The following is a 17,975-nucleotide window of genomic DNA, read 5'->3' on the forward strand; positions in this document are numbered from 1 at the left end:
TGGCCATGAAATGAGCAGCGGGCCAGCTACCCTGGGCCACGCAGTCCAGTTTGTGTTTCTGGTCTTTGCTAGAGGACTCACTTTGTCCCGGAAATAACTTACTGTCTGTTCCCTAAGTTTGTCATACAGAGACTCCAGGCGTTTGCTGGCATCATCTAGCTTCCTCTTGGTTTGCTGCAGAAGAGAAGAACAGGCATTACACTTGAATCTTTAGACGCCAACAATGCAATGGAGCCACCATGACCATAAGCTCAAAAACAAATTAGTGGATGGACATTAGTTCTCTACTGAAGGCAGGGAGGAGATGACTCGCTTTCACAGCACAAAATGGGGTTTAAGAAAGTTTCATGTGGATCGTGAAATTGCTTGACAAGGAGTGACACGTTCAAAGACCTTCAGTGACAGCAAAGGATCAGGGCCATGGAAGAAAGAGACAGTGACTGGAGACGATATAAGAGGAAAACAGGGAAACTGTGGAATCCCATTTACACACTTCCCAACATTTGCTCTGTTTAATCCTGCCTCTTTCCAGAAAAGACAAAGGAAGCATCTCTGGCAGTAAGATGGGGTGAGTGTCACAGCAAGAACACTCCCCTAGCATGTGCCCCGTCCCCCGGGGGATGTGGATCCCCAGACCTCCTCCCTCCAAAACAGATGACTAAGAGTTAAGTGGTGAGACAGATCCGGAAATTAAGAGTCACACCCTGTTCCAATCCACATACTCAAGTGCATAGTGGAGACATTCCCAAACCTAAAATGAGAGGTTTTAAAAATAAACACACCAACTAGCCTTAGAAAAAGCACATCATTCTTAATGAAAGTCTACCATGTCCTATACCGGAGACAAAGTCTTACAGATCAAAAAAATATTTTTTTAAAGATTTTTTTTTTTTTGGTTTTTTCTAGACAGGGTTTCTCTGTGGTTTTGGTTTTGGAGCCTATCCTGGAACTAGCTCTTGTAGACCAGGCTGGTCTCGAACTCACAGAGATCCGCCTGCCTCTGCCTCCCGAGTGCTGGCATTAAAGGCATGCGCCACCACCACCCGGCTTTTTTTAAAGATTTATTTACTTATTATGTATACAATATTCTTCCATGCCAGAAGAGGGCACCAGATCTCATTATAAATGGTTGTGAGCCACCATGTGGTTGCTAGGAATTGAACTCAGGACCTATGGAAAAGCAACCAGTGCTCTTAACCTCTGAGCTATCTCTCCAGCCCCAGATCAAAAATTCTAATAAATGGGAAAAATAATAATCACAGTATTTTTACGCTAGATGGTCCAAAATGAACAGGACAAGAGACTGGCAGTGTTGGGGGAGTAGAGAAAGTCCTGAGGCTCTGACGTGTGAGCAGAGGTCTAAATTTGGCCTGAGCAAATGAGGCCTGGAGGAGCTGAGTGGTCAGAAGGGGCAGCAAGCACAAGTGCCAGGGTGTGTGTAGGCAGGGATGCCCAGCCTGCGTCTCAGCAGAGGAGATGAAGCCAAAAGAGCAGCACTGCACACTAAATGTGCTGCACGATAGATACTGTGTCTAATAAACTACTCAGCAGGTCTTCCTCTTAACTTTTTCATCTGTGAACGAAGACTCTACCAATCATAAGGCTGTCATGAAGGTCAAATGTTCACTATGCCACCGAGTAAACTAAGTGCAAGCCTTATTAGCTCTGACACACAACTTGTAGGACCTGGAACAAGGGACTTTATAAAAAAGATTAAAGAGATTTTTATTTTACTACTTTTATGTGTATTCACGTTTTGCCGGCATGTGTGTGCAGACGCCAGAAGAGGGTGTCAGATTCCCTGGGAGTAGGATTACAGACAGTGGGTGGCTGCTATGTGGTGCTGGAATGAACCCAGGTCCTCCGCAGAAGCAACAGTGCTCTTCACTGCTGACCCAACTCTCCAGCCCAGGTGATACTTAGAACTAAATAAACTCAGGGCAAAATACATACAGGATCTGTGGCTGAAGACAGGCAGCGCTGGATAAGATCTTCAAACGTGGTCTTCAGAATGAGGTGCTCATCTGGAATAGGCTTCTTGGTAATTTTTTCTGTTGGCAGAGCCTGAACGTGCTGTAAGAATTAGTGTTTTAAAAACAATCAGAAATGACCATTAAGTATTTCATATACAAAATCCTGATTCTATGTGAAAGAGAGGACCAATCACCTTATAGACTTAATGTGTGAAATTACCCAGGATAAGATACCATTATGAGTGCTGGTGCTCCTTGAGCAGCTTGGATTTTATATGGACTGGGGCTCTAGCTAAATGGTAGGAAGCTTTTTCAATGAATGTGAGGCCCTGGGATCAATTCCTACATCTCTCTCTCTAACACACCAGACACACACACACACACAGCCTGAGTAACTGACTAGTTACATACATAATCCCTTATTGTTTATCCTAGCATTCTTCTATCCTTTTACTCCTTTTCTGTTACACTCTGTTTTTTGAAGACAGGGTAAGAACCAACTCAGATGATGCAACTTGCAGCACTGAGAACTTCTTTAGTCAGGATGATCTCTCAACAACCACCTACAGCCTTCCTCTCAGGCAGGACTTTCTTTGTTCCATTTTCTCATACTGAATACTGACCCAAGCTCTTCACATTTTTATGTCCCCTAAGTATCACTGTGAAAGGTGTTAAATGTTTTTAACTTCTGGGACTCTGCCAGCTAAAGTATGAAAGTGTCTCCCTCTAGAGGTACAGCCAGCTAGAAAGTGTCTCCCTCTAGAGGTACAGCCAGCTAAAGCATGAAAGTGTCTCCCTCTAGAGGTACAGCCAGCTAAAGTATGAAAGTGTCTCCCTCTAGAGGTACAGCCAGCTAAAGTATGAAAGTGTCTCCCTCTAGAGGTACAGCCAGCTAGAAAGTGTCTCTCTCTAGAGGTACAGCCAGCTAGAAAGTGTCTCCCTCTAGAGGTACAGCCAGCTAAAGTATGAAAGTGTCGCCCTCTGGAGGTAGTTTTTTTGTTGTTTGTGGGTTTTTTTTAGTTTTGGTTTGGTTTTTTTCCTCAAGAAAGAGTTTCTCTGTGTAGCCCTGGCTGTCCCGGAACTGAGATCTGCCTGCCTCTGCCTGATTGCTAGGATTAAAAGTGTGTCACCACACCTAGTTTAGCTTAGTAGGTTTTAAACAAACACATTAAATAACGTAACTCCTAATATTTTTATTTAACATTTTAAAAAGAAAAAGCTATAAAATAGCTTTTACTTAGCAACTCCAGATGCAGCAAATACTCAACCAAACTTAAATTGTGTACTGACTAGATTAAAATACTATAATTACTGAGACATAGTAAATATGCACTCCCAAAATGTATGATTCTTGTCTCAAAAGCTTCCATATAACCAAGTAATTGAAAAATAATATACATAAGCACAATCAACCTCCTAAAATGGGGTTGCTATTTTGAAACTAGAATTGTGTAAGTTTACATATAATAGAAACGTACTGAAGCGAGCCATCTTCCTATGCCAAATTTATGTTACCTGGATGGTGTTCCCAATAGGAGCTCCCGGCGCCCCTTCAACGTTGGGCTTTGAGAAAGATGGGGGCATGCCTGTTTGACCAAGAGGTTGCTGTACACCATGGAAGGGCTGGCCACCTGCAAGGTGCGGCTGTGGGAAGGAGGCCTGGCCTGACAGTGGCCCAGGAGCTGAAGGTTGCTGCTGCAACATCTGTGACAGGGGGTCACCAGCAGGGTTCATGATTGGTGATGTAATGGGAACAGGAGGCATGAAGTTCTCAGGCATCTTTTAAAAGATGAGGGGAAAAATTAAAACACCAAAACTAGGAATAAAAAGGAAAACATTTCCTTAGCTGCTGTGGGACAATGGTCTTGTACCCTGTAAAGATTTGTTACTTGTATTTTAATAAAATGCCGATTGGCCAGTAGCCAAGCAGGAAGTACAGGCGAGGCAACCAGAACAGGAGAATTCTGGGAAGAGGAAAGAGTCAGTCTGCAGTCGTGACCCAGCCGCAAAGGAAGCGAGATGAGAATGCCTCACTGATAAAAGTACCAAGTCACGTGGCTAACACAGACAAGAATTATGGGCTAATTTAAGATGTAAGAATAAATCAATAAGAAGCCTGAGCTAATGGACCAAACAGTTTATAATTAATGTAGACCTCCATGTGTTTCTTTGGGACTGGACCTCTGCCAACACTTAGCTAATAAAACTAAAGGTCTTGGAGTACTCATGGTTAAATTTTCATTGCAGTGGAACCCTTTTTCAAATGGAATCTTATGCAGCATCCCAGAGGCAAACATCAGTGTAGACCTATATGGCTAACATGGGTGAGGAATACACTAAGGGTCTTCTCCCTGTCATCTCACACAGACTCACAGTAACAGTCATGGAGGCCATGGCATTCCACGTAGCAGTACAGGAACCAATGTGTCATACATGTGTGCTCATATATTGCATGTGTGCATGTGCACATATTAAATGACAAAAGGGTGTCAGTTCAATTTCATAGATCACTAAGTAGCTATTACTTGGCACTAAAAATACCAGATTAAGTTTCTGGTTATTATTACCTTTTGTTGGGGTTTCCTTACTAACTTAATGTCTCCCAATTTTATGTTCTAGCCTTTCAGTATTATACTTGGAGGAAAGAAATCACCAAGAATTTCAATTTCAATATATATAGCTTCAAAGAAAGGAGAAGAAAAATACCATATTGTGTTCAAATTATTGACACTGTGTAATAATTATTGACATATAAGCAATGCTAAGTACAGGCATTTCTTCATTTAATATTGTGACAGGGACAGTGAAATGGCTCAGTGGGTAAGGGCAACTTCCACCAAGTCTAAGGGCCTGAGTCAATCTCTGGGACTTACACAGTGGAAGAAAAGAACTAACTCTGCAAACTGTCTTCTGACTTACAAACACACATTGTGGCATGTTCACAAGTGTGCATGACACACACACACAAGCATTTGTGAGCACATGGGAAAAAACTAAGAAATATTTAAATATTAAATATTTAAAAAATATTATGAGGGGATGGGGAGATAGCTCGGGGGTTAGGAGCAGTGGTTGCTTTTCCAGAGGACACAGATTCAATTCCCAGCATCCACATGGCAGCTTACAACTGTCTGTAACTCTAGTTCTAAGGGATTTGATACCACCACACAGCCAAATATGAGACAAAACACAATCGTTAAAACATATTGCAAAAGAAAACCTAAAATGTAATTATAAATTATACTGGTTACAAAATATAATCGTGATCACTGCTAGAACTGAAACAATTAGGAGCAAAGTGTGAAATCCTGTTTCCTGCTGCTTGAGGCCTGCAGGAGAGTGACACCCTGCCTTTTAAGGGGGCTTCCCATTATAGCCGTCACCAGAAAAAGGTTTTACTGAGGTTGGTCACAGGTGGGAGAGGTCAGCTGATGTGGTCTCACTACAGGGTCCAGACAAGACTGGCCTCAGACTGTGACCTGTAGTTGGGATCTGGGTTGTGTTTACTGGTTCATGGTCTCTTCTTCAGAGGACTGAAATAAGTAAGGGTCTGCATAGATTTGCAAAAGTGGTAAAGAGGCTTTATTCAAAGCAAAAAAAAAAAAAAAAAAAAAAAGGAGAAAGGTTCGGATTAGAAACCCACTATCAAGACTGAGCACATGAATGAGGTTGCTCAGTGGTCCTAGGTGTGTTGCTGTTGTTGTTTGAGGTTTCTTGTTAAGGTGTCTAAAGGCAGGAGGGGCTGGCTACTAAGAAGTATAGTTTTTGTTCCCTATTTTAACTGATAAAATAATTTGTAAAACTATTTATCCACTGCTTAGGTCCACCTCACAATACCTCTGGTTTTAATCACATGCAGGCTAAACCGTGTGTAGGCACAGATGGTGAGCAGGAAATTCTTCCTAAGAGTTGGCTTGCGGACACAGTTGTGCTTTATTGCACGTGTCCAAACCTAGCTCAGGCCAGATCAGCCTTTCTACCCTTGCATTTGAACATAGCAAAGTATGTTTAGTGGTCTTTAAGGAGAGGAGAAAGTATTCCACTGTTCAGCGTAGGAGTTGAAAATGGAGGCCCTAGGTAGCTAGCTAGGTGCACTGTGCAGAGAGGGAGTGTGGACATGGAACATGCAGGAAGTGTCTTGGCTGCCAAGCACCCGGTGAGAGAAGGGATGTAAGCTCAACCCAAGCTAAGTCCCAGCTCCTAAGTCATTCCCTGCTTCGGCCACCCAGGTCCCCGAGCCTGGGACGGAAGTGTAGGCCACCCTCAGCACAGGGTAAAGCTTTAACAGCAGTCTGTCACTGCCTTCCTGTCACCCAATTAGAGGAAATCCTGGTGCAATGAGTTGTACACGCATTAATCAGCAAGCTTTGCCTTGAGAAGGATCAGTTAAGCATGCTGTGCTCTACATGGCTACAGGTGACTAACAGCAAAGACATCCACTGGGTAGAGGGATTTTCCATTACCTTCTTCTTCTTAGGTCCTCTGTTCAAAGCTGGAGGGTCATTCCAACCATTCTGAGGACCTGGAACAGACAACAGAAGTCATTTTCCTCCAGAACCCTGAAAGGAAGAAAGTGGCTCATCTCACACTCCTACATCCCCCTCAACTGTGAGGGGTACAGTCTGTGAGCCATACAGGCTCGAGCAATCCGCAGGGTCACACAGGGCTTGCCTCAGTAGGCATCATATCTGAGAGCAGTGCTACTCAGAGGGAAGGGACTGTCCCAAGATGAGGCTGAAGTCCTGTGTCTAAACTGACAGGCAGCCTCCAAAGCCAGTCCACCCTTCTCTCCAGATAACAGGCACAGATCGGCGAGTATACTTCTGCAAGGTGTACACCCTTAACATACAAAGAATAAAGGGAAATGCAATTCAGCAAGCACATCACAGATGCTAAACACAGTCCTATCAAATAAGACTCAGGAGCCCAGGCCAGATAGCAGCTCAACGGCAGAATGCTTGCCCAGAACAGGAGGCCCAGGTCCCATGCCCAGGACCACAAGACAAACACCCCCCCCCCCAAAAAAAAAACCCAAAAAAACAGAGCTCACCTATACAACAGGAGTAATTCTCATAATTTCCTGTCTTAAGAAACTATAGACACTACAGAAAGTTTCATCAGAAACTGGAAACCCAGCACCACCCCAGCATCTCAAAGTACAAATGGCCATGGGAAGAGCTCGGTGTTTTACTACCATTACTTTACAGAGCACCTGACACCGACAACTGCCCAGTTCTGATGCGGTCACTTTACTCACTATGGAAGCGGCCGGCTGCTGGAGCACAGCTGTGTGAGTGAACGCATGGTAATGGGAAGTGCTGCCTGCCCGTTTCCAGTGTGCTTTCTTCAGAATTCCCCCTTGTTTGCTAAGCTGATATGCATATTAAATCACAACAAAACTGCTAGCAAACAAAAGAAACTGGTTCGTGCTTAACATTACCAAACAAGGCCAGCTCTCTTCCTAAACATAACAGACTTAGCTGCTTTGCTTTTTAAATAGAACTCACTTCCTACAAATTCACCTGAGACAGGAGGCTGAATAGGCTCTGAACACTTAGGAGCTGGTCTCAGGCTGTTGAGCCATGTGTAACATACCACCACACAGAGGAATCATTCCAATCTCTCCCATCACCTCATATCCTTACCTTGATACAGCAACCCTGTCATTATGCTCATGTAAGATACACAGCTTCTATGATTTAAAGCTCCAAGTTATCACACACATTCAATCACTCTAAAATTTGATTCAATTAAGAAGCCAAATAAAAATGATACCAATCAGATTTAGGGTACATTCACATGCATTATTGTTAATGTCCATTCATTAGCTGCATTTAATGATTAAAGTATTTCAAATGTATGTTTTACAACCAATTCACCTTCCAATACAGATGCCTGGTCTTGGAAAGATTGATTTTCTGTAGATAAAATGTAAAAGTCACTTAGACAGTATTATGAAAGACATTCTAAGCTCAAACAATCACATTATACTTTTCCTTCCCTGCTTAACAGCGCCCAGAAAAAGCAAATGAACCTCAAAGGAACAAAACTTGCTTTACAATTTTTAAAATTTACTTACTACAAGGTCTCTATCTAGAGAGCCTAGACTGCTCACGATGTAGCCCAGGTTGCTCATTATGTAGTCTAGGCTAGCTTCAAACTCATAATCCTCCTGCCTTAGCCTTGCAAGTGCTGGGATCACACACAGGCACTACCACATTTACCCTAAGACTCACTTTTAAATCAAGTTATGTGAAATGTCTTCTGTTCAGTTAAGAAAGTTATCAGTTTCTTTGGGTAAATTCCCTAAAGTTGTATCAAATACAATGAACTTTTAAACAGCATTTTCTCCTCTGACTATGCTATCTCTTCTAAAAGAGGTTTACCCTTTACTTAGAGACCAGTGTTCCCTAGTCTTTGTCTTGACAGCTTCTCTGTTTGACAAATGAAGCTCAGGATGTCCTACGAGCACAGCACCCTAGATGAGACTTGCTCACACCACATGGCACCAAGTGTTTCCATGCTGGCAGCATTCAGAGCTGTGACCCTAAGCTGACTGAGAACCTTGTTTAAGCAGAGTGTAATGTTCAGACAGGGCCTAATGCCATCTTTCCAGTGAGCCCCTAGGTGACGCCAGCACTGTTGTCAAGCCTCCAGCAGTGGAGAGAAGCAAACAGGCTGACCACACTCTGTGGACAGCCTGCCACAGATCAGAAGCATGAAAGTGGCTACATTTGTCAGCACACAGTCTTTCAGAACCCACCAGCTTCACTTGACAAGGGAAGAGACAAAAGAAGATGAACTCAACTGGGCTTGAGCTCCACCCAAGACACACATCCTGGAGAAAGCGAGAGGTAGGAGAGGGTGCCACAGCCTAAGATCCACTGCTCGGAAGATGACTCCGGCATTCCCTGACATGTTCTCCTTACCATATGGCTTCTAAGTGCAAGCCAATCTCTTCATCTAGGGTTTAACTGAAGAAAAGAATGATCCATGCTGCCTGTGTTTACGTGATGACTTTATTCCATACAGCCTCACTGCCCACAGAAGACATAATACACTCACACTACAGCTAGCCAATGTATGGAGGGTCGCTGTGTGCTCTGAAAGGAGACTAGCTGGGCTCCACCTCCAGACCTCAGCATCTGTGCTGGCGACATCACAGATGACACCTGCAAGTACTGGAAACAGGTTGGCTTTAAGCTTCTTCAGGGAGAGTGCCTGCAATATGCCCTCTCCTCACCCTGTTGACAGGAAGGGACAGGGAACAGAAAAAGCCTGGGGACTGAAGCATGGGACACTCGGCTTTCACCAAGTAGCAGCAGAGAGAAGTCTGCACAGGACTTTCACATGATCCCTTAGTGATGATACTAAGGTCGGAATGAAGTCAAATTCAAAGTTAGCAGTGAATCTGAACCAAATCAGAGTCAAGACTTCCAAGAGAGCAGCCAGTTGGTAGCTTGAATGAGGAACCAAAACACATGGTTTGCCGAATAGGGAAAACTTGTACAATCATCAAGCCTTCTCCCATTATACGCTCACCGACTCTGCTTACCATCAAATCATGCAATGTTTAAACATGTTTAGTTTCAATAAACCGTGTCATTATCTCAGTTTAATACATAATTTTGGCTTATCTATATTCTTTTGTAAAAATGTGGTATTCAGTGTGCGTGCATGCATGTGCATGTGTGCATGTGGGTATGCCACAGCTCACATGTGGCAGTCAGGAGACCTGCGGGAGTGCTGAAGCAGGGTCTCTCTTGTCTTTGTCACTGAGTCTCACTCCAGGCAGCCGGCCCATCACGCTCAGCTTCACAAGGGTTCTGGAGAACCTAGGCTGCAAGGCTTGCACAGCCAGCGCTTTTTATCATGGCCCTAGTCTTTTAGGGATCCTCCTCCAGCCAATGGCCTTTGAGAGGCTGGACCAGGTTGGGCATGGCCTTGGGTACCAAATAGGTGCACGGGCCTGCTCTCTCACCTCTCTAGCCTGGATGCTGGATTTGGTTCCTGTCCACGTTTGTGCAGAGGACTGTGATCTGTGAGTCCCTTCTAATAAAGAACCCCTTTATTATACTCCATTCTGAGTCAGTGTGGGAGTACTTTATTCGCCTTCTCCTTCATTAGTGCTCAGCCCTGTCCAGTCCTGCCCCTTCCACCTCCCGCCCCCCCTTCTCTAGCAGCAGCACCCATTCCTCTGAGCCTCTGGCACACACACTCATATATTAACAGGAAGCTCGGAAGTCTGCAGGATCCAAAAGGAATTACCCACTGGCCAACTGGAATCTCTAAATCCCCAACAAACCCACGGTTCAAGACACACTACAATAAGACAAGATGTCTACTCATAATAATATAACTTCAACAAAAACTGTAGGGAATCCAAAATGGACATGGTGAGGCGACTGCCCCTGAGATGTAAAGGAAGGTTACATGCAGGCTAACAGGCAACGGGCATACACGTGCATGCTGAGTATCAGGGAGCGTTAGTTTGGCTGTTTTCCCCATTAGTCATTCTGTCTCAGCCAGGTTAGAGCAATTGTACAGCATCCACTACCTCATGGCAAAATGCACTTTTGCCCGAGGAGAATAATGCTGTGCAAATTATTCATCTCCTGTTATAAAGTGACAGATGCCCCAGCAGTGGTTTGGGGAATTTCTATAAATCCACTGGGAAGCATCTATCACCAAGAGACCTCCAGCATAGGCTGTGACGACACAGACCCCCGCTAACGGAGACCAGTGTGCACACTCCCGAGACTGCTCACAACTCCTAAAAAGCTCTTGTCTCGTCAGCTACAATTTTAACAGGACTAAGATTTCTGTTTCTTGGGGTTGTGAGGACCTAAATACAAAACATATAGCAAATGCTAGATGTTGTCCAAAACATTTAACGCATGTGAGTCCTCTTCTATTTCCCGCACTGCTCTTTAAGAGGATTCACGTGAACCCACTCTACCCTTTAGTAAGGATCATATCCACTGCTCTGAATGGTGGCTGATCCAGGTTTCCAGGATGGTTCTGGAACTCTACTCTGAGCTGGGGCTCATTTGTAAACGCTCAAACTGCCGTGTCTGCAGCGCATCACTGAAACATGTGCGGCCAGATCCCTATTTGTAGTTAAGAAAGATAATAAGGATTTGGAAGTGATCGTTGTAAACTAAACAAGAAAGGCTCTAGGATGAAGATCACTGAGCAGCCGGACACAATCTGATGCTGTTCAGCCCTCTCGCCTCATTTCAAGACCGAAGAGCGCAAGCTGTCCCTCTGTCTGGCATGTCCGAGGCATCCCGCTGCCCTTCCAGCCAGCAGAGCGCCTGTAGTGTCTCGGTCACTGCTAACCTCTCACTATTCTCAACTGTGCACATATGGGGGGGGGTGGTGTTGGGCACCCACTGAGCGAGCATCCACGGATAAAGGGAAGACAACTGAGGTGTCTACAGTCCTTACAGTCATTTTCCTTCTCTGCACGCTAATATTACATATTAGAGAAGGGGAAAAGAGGTGTATTGGTAATTCTGGGCTCTACCATGCATAAGACTTAGAAGCAGGAAAATTTAAAAATATTTTATATCCACATTTATTGTGTTTACTTGAAAAGAATGCTTCTACCACAGACTTACGATAAACTTCTACCAATGTGAGTTATTCTTAGCATTAAAACCAGCAAAACACAGAACAGACTCTGCCAGCACAGCTTTAGGAATAGGGACTAACCAAGTTCAAGCTTTGCCCCACTGGTATGAATGCCCATTATAACCTGGAAAGGAAACTACTCTCAAATGCCAATGTGCACAGAGGCCTTACTTTGAGTTTTCTTTATTTGTGTGTGTGGAGGGCAGAGGACAACCTCCGGGGGTCACTTCTGCCCTTCTACCATGGGGCCCTGCTGGGACCAAACTGTCAGGCTTGCAAAAAGTGAACCACTTTACCCACTGGGCCAGCCTGAAGCCCACAAATCATTTTTAAAATCAAGGACATTTTAAGATAACTGAGCTCACTTCAGCTCAAGTAAACCATAAGGGCCCGGGCTATAGCATAGTGGTAGAGCACTCTGCTAGCATGGGAGGCCCATGTTTAATCCCAGATGCCCGTCCTGTGTTTCTGCATTTCATGGAACAGGACCAGCTGAGTCCAATCTCAACCACTGTTCCTCTCACCCACTAATTCCCTTCCTTTCACAGTGAGTTGGCAGCAGGTTATAGCCCTTAGCATCGTGAGCTCTAGGCTAAGGGCTTCTTCATCTAGCAACTGACGCTCATTATGGAGGCTCACAGGGAGTTCGAGAACTTGTTATAAACACTCAAGCAACACCTCGCATTACTCAGTTCACAGACCCTTAGAAACGATGCCCTCCACCCACCCACCCACGTGCTCTGAAACCCGAGGCCCAAGCAAACCCCTTCCAAGCGCAGACCTGTTCTTTGGGATGCAGGCAGCTCACTGGCAGCAGGCGGTGTACCTGTTGTTCCAGGAGGCAGTGCATAAGCTGAAGATGATGGTGGAGCTCCTGGTCCGCCATGCTGGAAGGATGCTCCAGAGGAAGGGGGAGGGGGGAAAGAAGTAGCAGAGTTGGAGGTAGGTGAGGAGGTTTGTTGCACTGTGTACATCTGAGGCTGCCCGGAATAAGGAGCGGCAGGGGATATGTATGGGGTGTTAGGGTAAGCATTAGAAGCAGGAGGAGCAACAGGCTGCTGAGGTCGGTAAGCTGCTGACCCCCCTGTTCCGAAGGAATACTGCTGGGCTGGCTGGTAAGCTACATCAGGAGAAGAAACAGAGATTTTAATTAGTTACACATTTGTTCTGACAGAAGTCGGAATGATTTTAGTCATTACTGTTTAAACAATATGACCAAAACCTAACACTTGGGACTGGGGATGTGGTTCAGTAACAGAACACTTGCTTAGCGTGGGCAAAGCCCTGGCTTCCATCTCTAACACTTCAAAAAGAAAGACAACGACAGGAAAAACACCATCCCTAGAATGCTGCTGGTAATAGACATTTTGGACTAAGATCCAAAGAGCTGTTAAAACTGACCCCTTCCTGAGGCTTCCTGCCCTGTGAAGACTAATCACAAGACAGAGTCACTCAGGACTTCTGTGCTCACAGCATGTCCTTTTCTTGAAAACCCTGTAGTTTCAAGAACTTGTTGGCAGCTCAAGACTTCAACCTTCAACCTTCAGCTATCCTGGGAGAGCCCAACACCACCACACTGTGCAGGAGCAGGGCAGGCAGGGCAGGGAGGGGTCTCTGCAGTGCACACCTGGTGCATCTGTCCTCTGAAAACAGCATCACTAAGCACTACATAGAAAGGAGTCAAATGGATATTTGTGTGAAGAACCCCACAGCTCAGAAGGCCTTGCAAGTTTAAGTTCTTATGTGGAGTATCTTGGTTTTGCCAGTTGTTTAATCTTACAATTGTCTCCTGAGATCTTTATTTAGGCCTTATGTTCTTGTTTTTGTTGTTGTGTTTTTTGTTTTGTTTTGTTTTGTTTTTTTGGAGGGGTTTCTCTGTAGCTTTGAAACCTGTCCTGGAACTAGCTCTTGTAGCCCAGGTCAGCTTTGAACTCACAGAGATCCGCCTGCCTCTGACTCCCAAGTGCTGGGACTAAAGGCATGTTCCACAACCTCTTGGTTGGGCCTTTTGTTCTTAATTTTTAATAGTTGTTTAATAATTTTATCCTTAAGGTTTTGACTGGGGTTCTTTATTCTTAGTTATGAAACAGTAGTTTTTTGGGTTGGTTGATTTGTTTTTCTTTTGAGATAAGGTCTCTCTCTATAGCCCTGGCTGTCCTGGAACTATGCAGACCAGGCTGGCCTCAAATTCAGAGATTTGCCTGCCTCTGTCACCTGAGTGCTGGGATTAAAGACACTCTGCCCCCAAACTTGGTTGTAATTTGTTTTACTCAAATGCAGTTGCTCTGTCAGGTCCACAGAACATACAAACCAAGAGCATACGCTCACAGACTGGGATTCAGCATACCAGAGCAGCAGCATCGGGTCACTACTGCACAATACATGTGGAGCAGTGCCAAGGGGGTGTGCAAGGAGCACATGGAGGGACTCTGGACTTTCTGCTCAATCTTGCTATGAACCTAAATTTATTTTTTTAAAATTTACACTAAATAAAGCCAATGATAATAATAAAGTGGAAAAAAATAACAAATACATGAACCAACTTCCCAAAGCTGTGGTTTCTGTCATGTTGTCTGAAGAAAAGGGTATGTACTGATAATTTCTACAGCTCCACTCCCACATGACACACAATTCTCTTCTTTAGCATGACGGAATGGAGCACTGTTCTGAATGGGGTGAAAGACAGACTCTGGACTGACTCTGTCTCTCTGTTTCTGCCCCCACCTCCCACCTCTCTCTCTCCTGGCACTGGAGACCGAACACTGAGCACTCTAGCACTGAGCTACATCCTCGCCCCCTTATTTATTCTGTGAGAGCTGATCTGACCATGGCTTTGTTGCCGCTAAGTAACTGAGGGAGGGCAGGCCACTGTGAAGACTCCAAGGGTCCATTACTTACGCTGTGGCTGTGGATAAGGTGGCAGCTGGCTGTGCATATGGCCTGGAGATGTAGGCAGCGGAGCAGCAGTATTTGGATTAACATTGCCATGCATTATGAAACCTGGAGGTGGAGGGTTTTCTCCCTAGGAAATAAGAATAGAGTAAAAAGGAAGATTAGATTTGGGACCAAGAACATCACCAAAGGGCCTTGTAATCTCTGAAATGAAATTTGTGTTTATTTTTTTTATCAATTTTAATATGTTAAATTGTATTTTGTATATACTACTTTCCTGAGGACACCCCATTTTCTAGGTGACGCATTCTGAGTGATTTAAAGGTCCAAAGAAACTGCAGTGAATGGCAAAGGCTAATAGCCCATAACAGGGTCGGTAACACTGTGCTAACACCACAGTAGGGCAGCATGGTAACACTGTGCTAACACTGCGGTAGAGCACCAGAATTTCCATCTCCACCAATTCCTGCTTACTTCTACAAACTCTGTAAGTATTATAAAGGGGATTTTCAGTTTTCGATTTCTGCAATGTTTACAAAAAAGAACAAGAGAAACATCTTCAGTAAAATCCAATTTTTTTAAAGTACTTTTTAAAATATTTTTTATGCTTTATTTAACTTTATTTTATGTGCACTGGTGTGAATGTGTCAGATCCCCTGCAAATGGATCTTCAGACAGTTGTGAGCTGCCATGTGGGTGCTGGGAATTGAACCCTGGTCCTCTGGAAGAGCAGGCAGTGCTCTTAACCACTGAGCCATCTCTCCAGCCCCCAGTAAAATCCAATTTAAACCATTATTTGAACCTTCATTGAGATATTTCTAGCTCAAGTAAATTTAGAACTGCAAAAGAAGAGAAAGAATAAGAAAACAAATTAATTTTCCTAAAAATTGCCACTTGCATCCCAAATGCAATAAAATGCAACGAGCAGCAGACGGATGCAGAGTAAGGACCAGAGAGGAAGGAGGAAGCTGGGCAGAGAATATATAATCATATATATATAATTAGGTAATCGTTATATATATTGTTATATATTTAAGTGAGCAGATCATGCTCAAGGAGGAATAATGAAGGATATACCTGTGTGTCAGAGGGAGAGGCTGCAGGTGGATGCCTGGGAAGGGCAGTAGGAGTTTTGTTACTCCAGGTAGTGACAGTAGGGGCAACTCTAACCTGAATTGAACAAAGAAATACCAATCACAGAAAATAAAAAGTAAAAACATTAAAAGAAGAAACAAACAACTCAAAAGGTCTTAAAAGCAAGACACAAAGCAAGAAGCAAAAGCGGAAGAGTTCACATGGTCCAGCAACTGTGTCCAGGGCCAGCCAGCTGCACAGGAAACCAACAGAACAGCAGGTGAGAGGCAGCAAGGGCTCTGTATGAAGGCTTCAACCAAAGCGCAAGAACAAGCCCATTCCAGAATATTATGAGGAGGGGCTGGAAAGGCGGCTCAGCTGTTAAGATTCTCTGGCTGCTCTTCCAGAGGACTAGGCTCGATTCCCAACACCCACAGGACAGATCACAACTGTCTGTAACTCCAGTCCCAGGAGATCTAGCACATACATGCAGGCAAAATACCCACAACACATAAAAATAAATAATAGAAAGAATAAGTAGGGAAGAACGGTCCTTTAGATAGAAAAAGATGGTGTTGTGGGCTAACGAGTAAAACCATTTCCAGATTCGAGTGATCTGCAGCATGCTGTACCTGGCCACTTCACAAGAAATTAGATTCAAAATCATATAATCAAAGCATACACAAGCTGGCTATTAAAGATTACTCATCTAAGTCCAGCCTTTATTTAAAGGTGATTGTTAAGGTCCATACAGCTCACGGGTGATGGAGCTAGGAGTAAACTGGCCTTCAGTTTCCAGGCAGTGTATCCTCTATTGTACCATACTGCTACGCTCAAGTCCTGTCTAAAAGGTTCCTAAAATCCTCGTAAGTCAGAAAATCCTTTCTGGTATGCAAATCTTTACAGAACTCCAGTACACACACACATATAAAATAAAGCAAAGTGAAGCTGTACTGGCTAAAAGGAGTTAAAACGTACCCGCTACTGATCCAGCTCCCTTTCCTTCCATTCCTTCCCTTTTCCCACTTGCAAAACTACTTTAAAACTCTACACCACTGTCCTCCCAACTCAGCAAGAAAATCCCTGCTTTTTGTGATTGAATTTACTTGTTTTTCTTAAAAGATAATATTAGTAAAAGTAAAGCAGATTATTTTGTGATTTTGTTGGGGGTTGTTTTATTTTTGAGACTGAATCACGATGCGTAGCCCTGGCTGGCCTGGGATTTGCTATGGAACCAGGCTGGCCTCCAACTCAGAAATCACCTGCATCTGCCTCCCAAGTGAGTGAAAAGATTCAAGTGGTGTATCTGTATACCCAAGAAAGTTCAACAGTCTTTAAATGCCTTTACCATTTCCCAGAAAGAAAAACCTAAAGACAGAAAGAATAACTGTTCTTTTCTCCCAGTGTAGAGTAAGTCTTGCTTTATTTATTATCTTAAGAAATTTAGTCAGTTGGGCGGTGATGGCGCACGCCATCCCAGCACTCGGGAGGCAGAGGCAGGCGGATCTCTGTGAGTTCAAGGCCAGCCTGGTCTACAAGAGCTAGTTCCAGGACAGGCTCCAAAGCTACAGAGTAACCCTGTCTTGAAAAAAAGGGAGAAGAAACTGCAAATCCAAATACAAGACTGAAAATTCTAATCCTAGTTTAGCTTCAAGCAGCCATGCAGTGCTGAGAAATGACATTTCTGTGCCTTGACGTCTGCTAGGTCATTTGAAATCCTACCTCTCCACTTCCTTGGCCAACATCTTACCCCCCATTTACATCCCAGGTTTTATAAGCACAATGTCCAGGAAAGCAGAGAAACTGCGTATTTTGTTTATCTGGATAATCCCTACAGCAAGAATATGCCAGGCACTCACAGAAGAGTTGCAATAATTTGTCAAATGATTAAGAAAAAAAGAAACGTAGGGTTCTAGATAGTAAAGCTATATTCAAATATAATCTGATTAAGTTCTATTCTTAATCAATTCTGATTAAGGACTGATTCAAAGTCCAAAAAATAAATTAGATTTACTTTTCCTATAATTAAAAATGATTGACCCCATCACCAACTTGTTCTATCTGAAATGTCAACTTTGCTATCAATCAAGACTATTATATATAATCTTCCATTTAATAATATGAAGGTAGGGCAGGGTATTGTGGCACACACTTTTAACCCTAGCACTCTGGAGGCAGAAGCAGGCAAATCTTTGTTAGTTCAAGACCAGTCTGATATACATAGTAAGTTCCAGGCTGGCCAGGGCTAAATAGTGAGACCCTGTCAAAGAAAGGAAAAAGCAAAACAAAACAAAAAACATTATCTGTTGGTCTGTAAATATAGTTTATATGAAAATTTGAAAAACAATATAATCACATTTTGTGCCACAAACATAAGACTAGCCAAAATTAGTAATTGTA

General features: G+C 43.7%; 1 protein-coding gene across 14 annotated transcripts in view; it reads right to left on the minus strand.

The window, feature by feature from the left end:
* Positions 1-17,975, minus strand: part of LOC121440947 (protein transport protein Sec31A) — a 57,191-nt gene that overhangs the window by 1,453 nt on the left and 37,763 nt on the right. For 5 of the 14 annotated variants that reach the window (XM_041642000.1, XM_041642008.1, XM_041642003.1 and 2 more), the window contains 8 exons: positions 15,579-15,671; positions 14,508-14,631; positions 12,391-12,729; positions 7,853-7,891; positions 6,437-6,495; positions 3,489-3,752; positions 1,954-2,073; positions 103-174 (listed from right to left, as the gene is read on the minus strand). In XM_041642000.1, the coding sequence (XP_041497934.1) occupies positions 103-174; positions 1,954-2,073; positions 3,489-3,752; positions 6,437-6,495; positions 7,853-7,891; positions 12,391-12,729; positions 14,508-14,631; positions 15,579-15,671 (1,110 nt within the window). The remainder of the gene's footprint in view (positions 1-102; positions 175-1,953; positions 2,074-3,488; positions 3,753-6,436; positions 6,496-7,852; positions 7,892-12,390; positions 12,730-14,507; positions 14,632-15,578; positions 15,672-17,975) is intronic. The other 9 variants (XM_041642011.1, XM_041642007.1, XM_041642014.1 and 6 more) reach the window with 6 other exon arrangements.

Source organism: Microtus oregoni, unplaced genomic scaffold (assembly GCF_018167655.1).
Source record: "Microtus oregoni isolate MIOR12 unplaced genomic scaffold, Mior012 000072F_ref0000427, whole genome shotgun sequence".
Classification (NCBI taxonomy): domain Eukaryota; kingdom Metazoa; phylum Chordata; class Mammalia; order Rodentia; family Cricetidae; genus Microtus; species Microtus oregoni.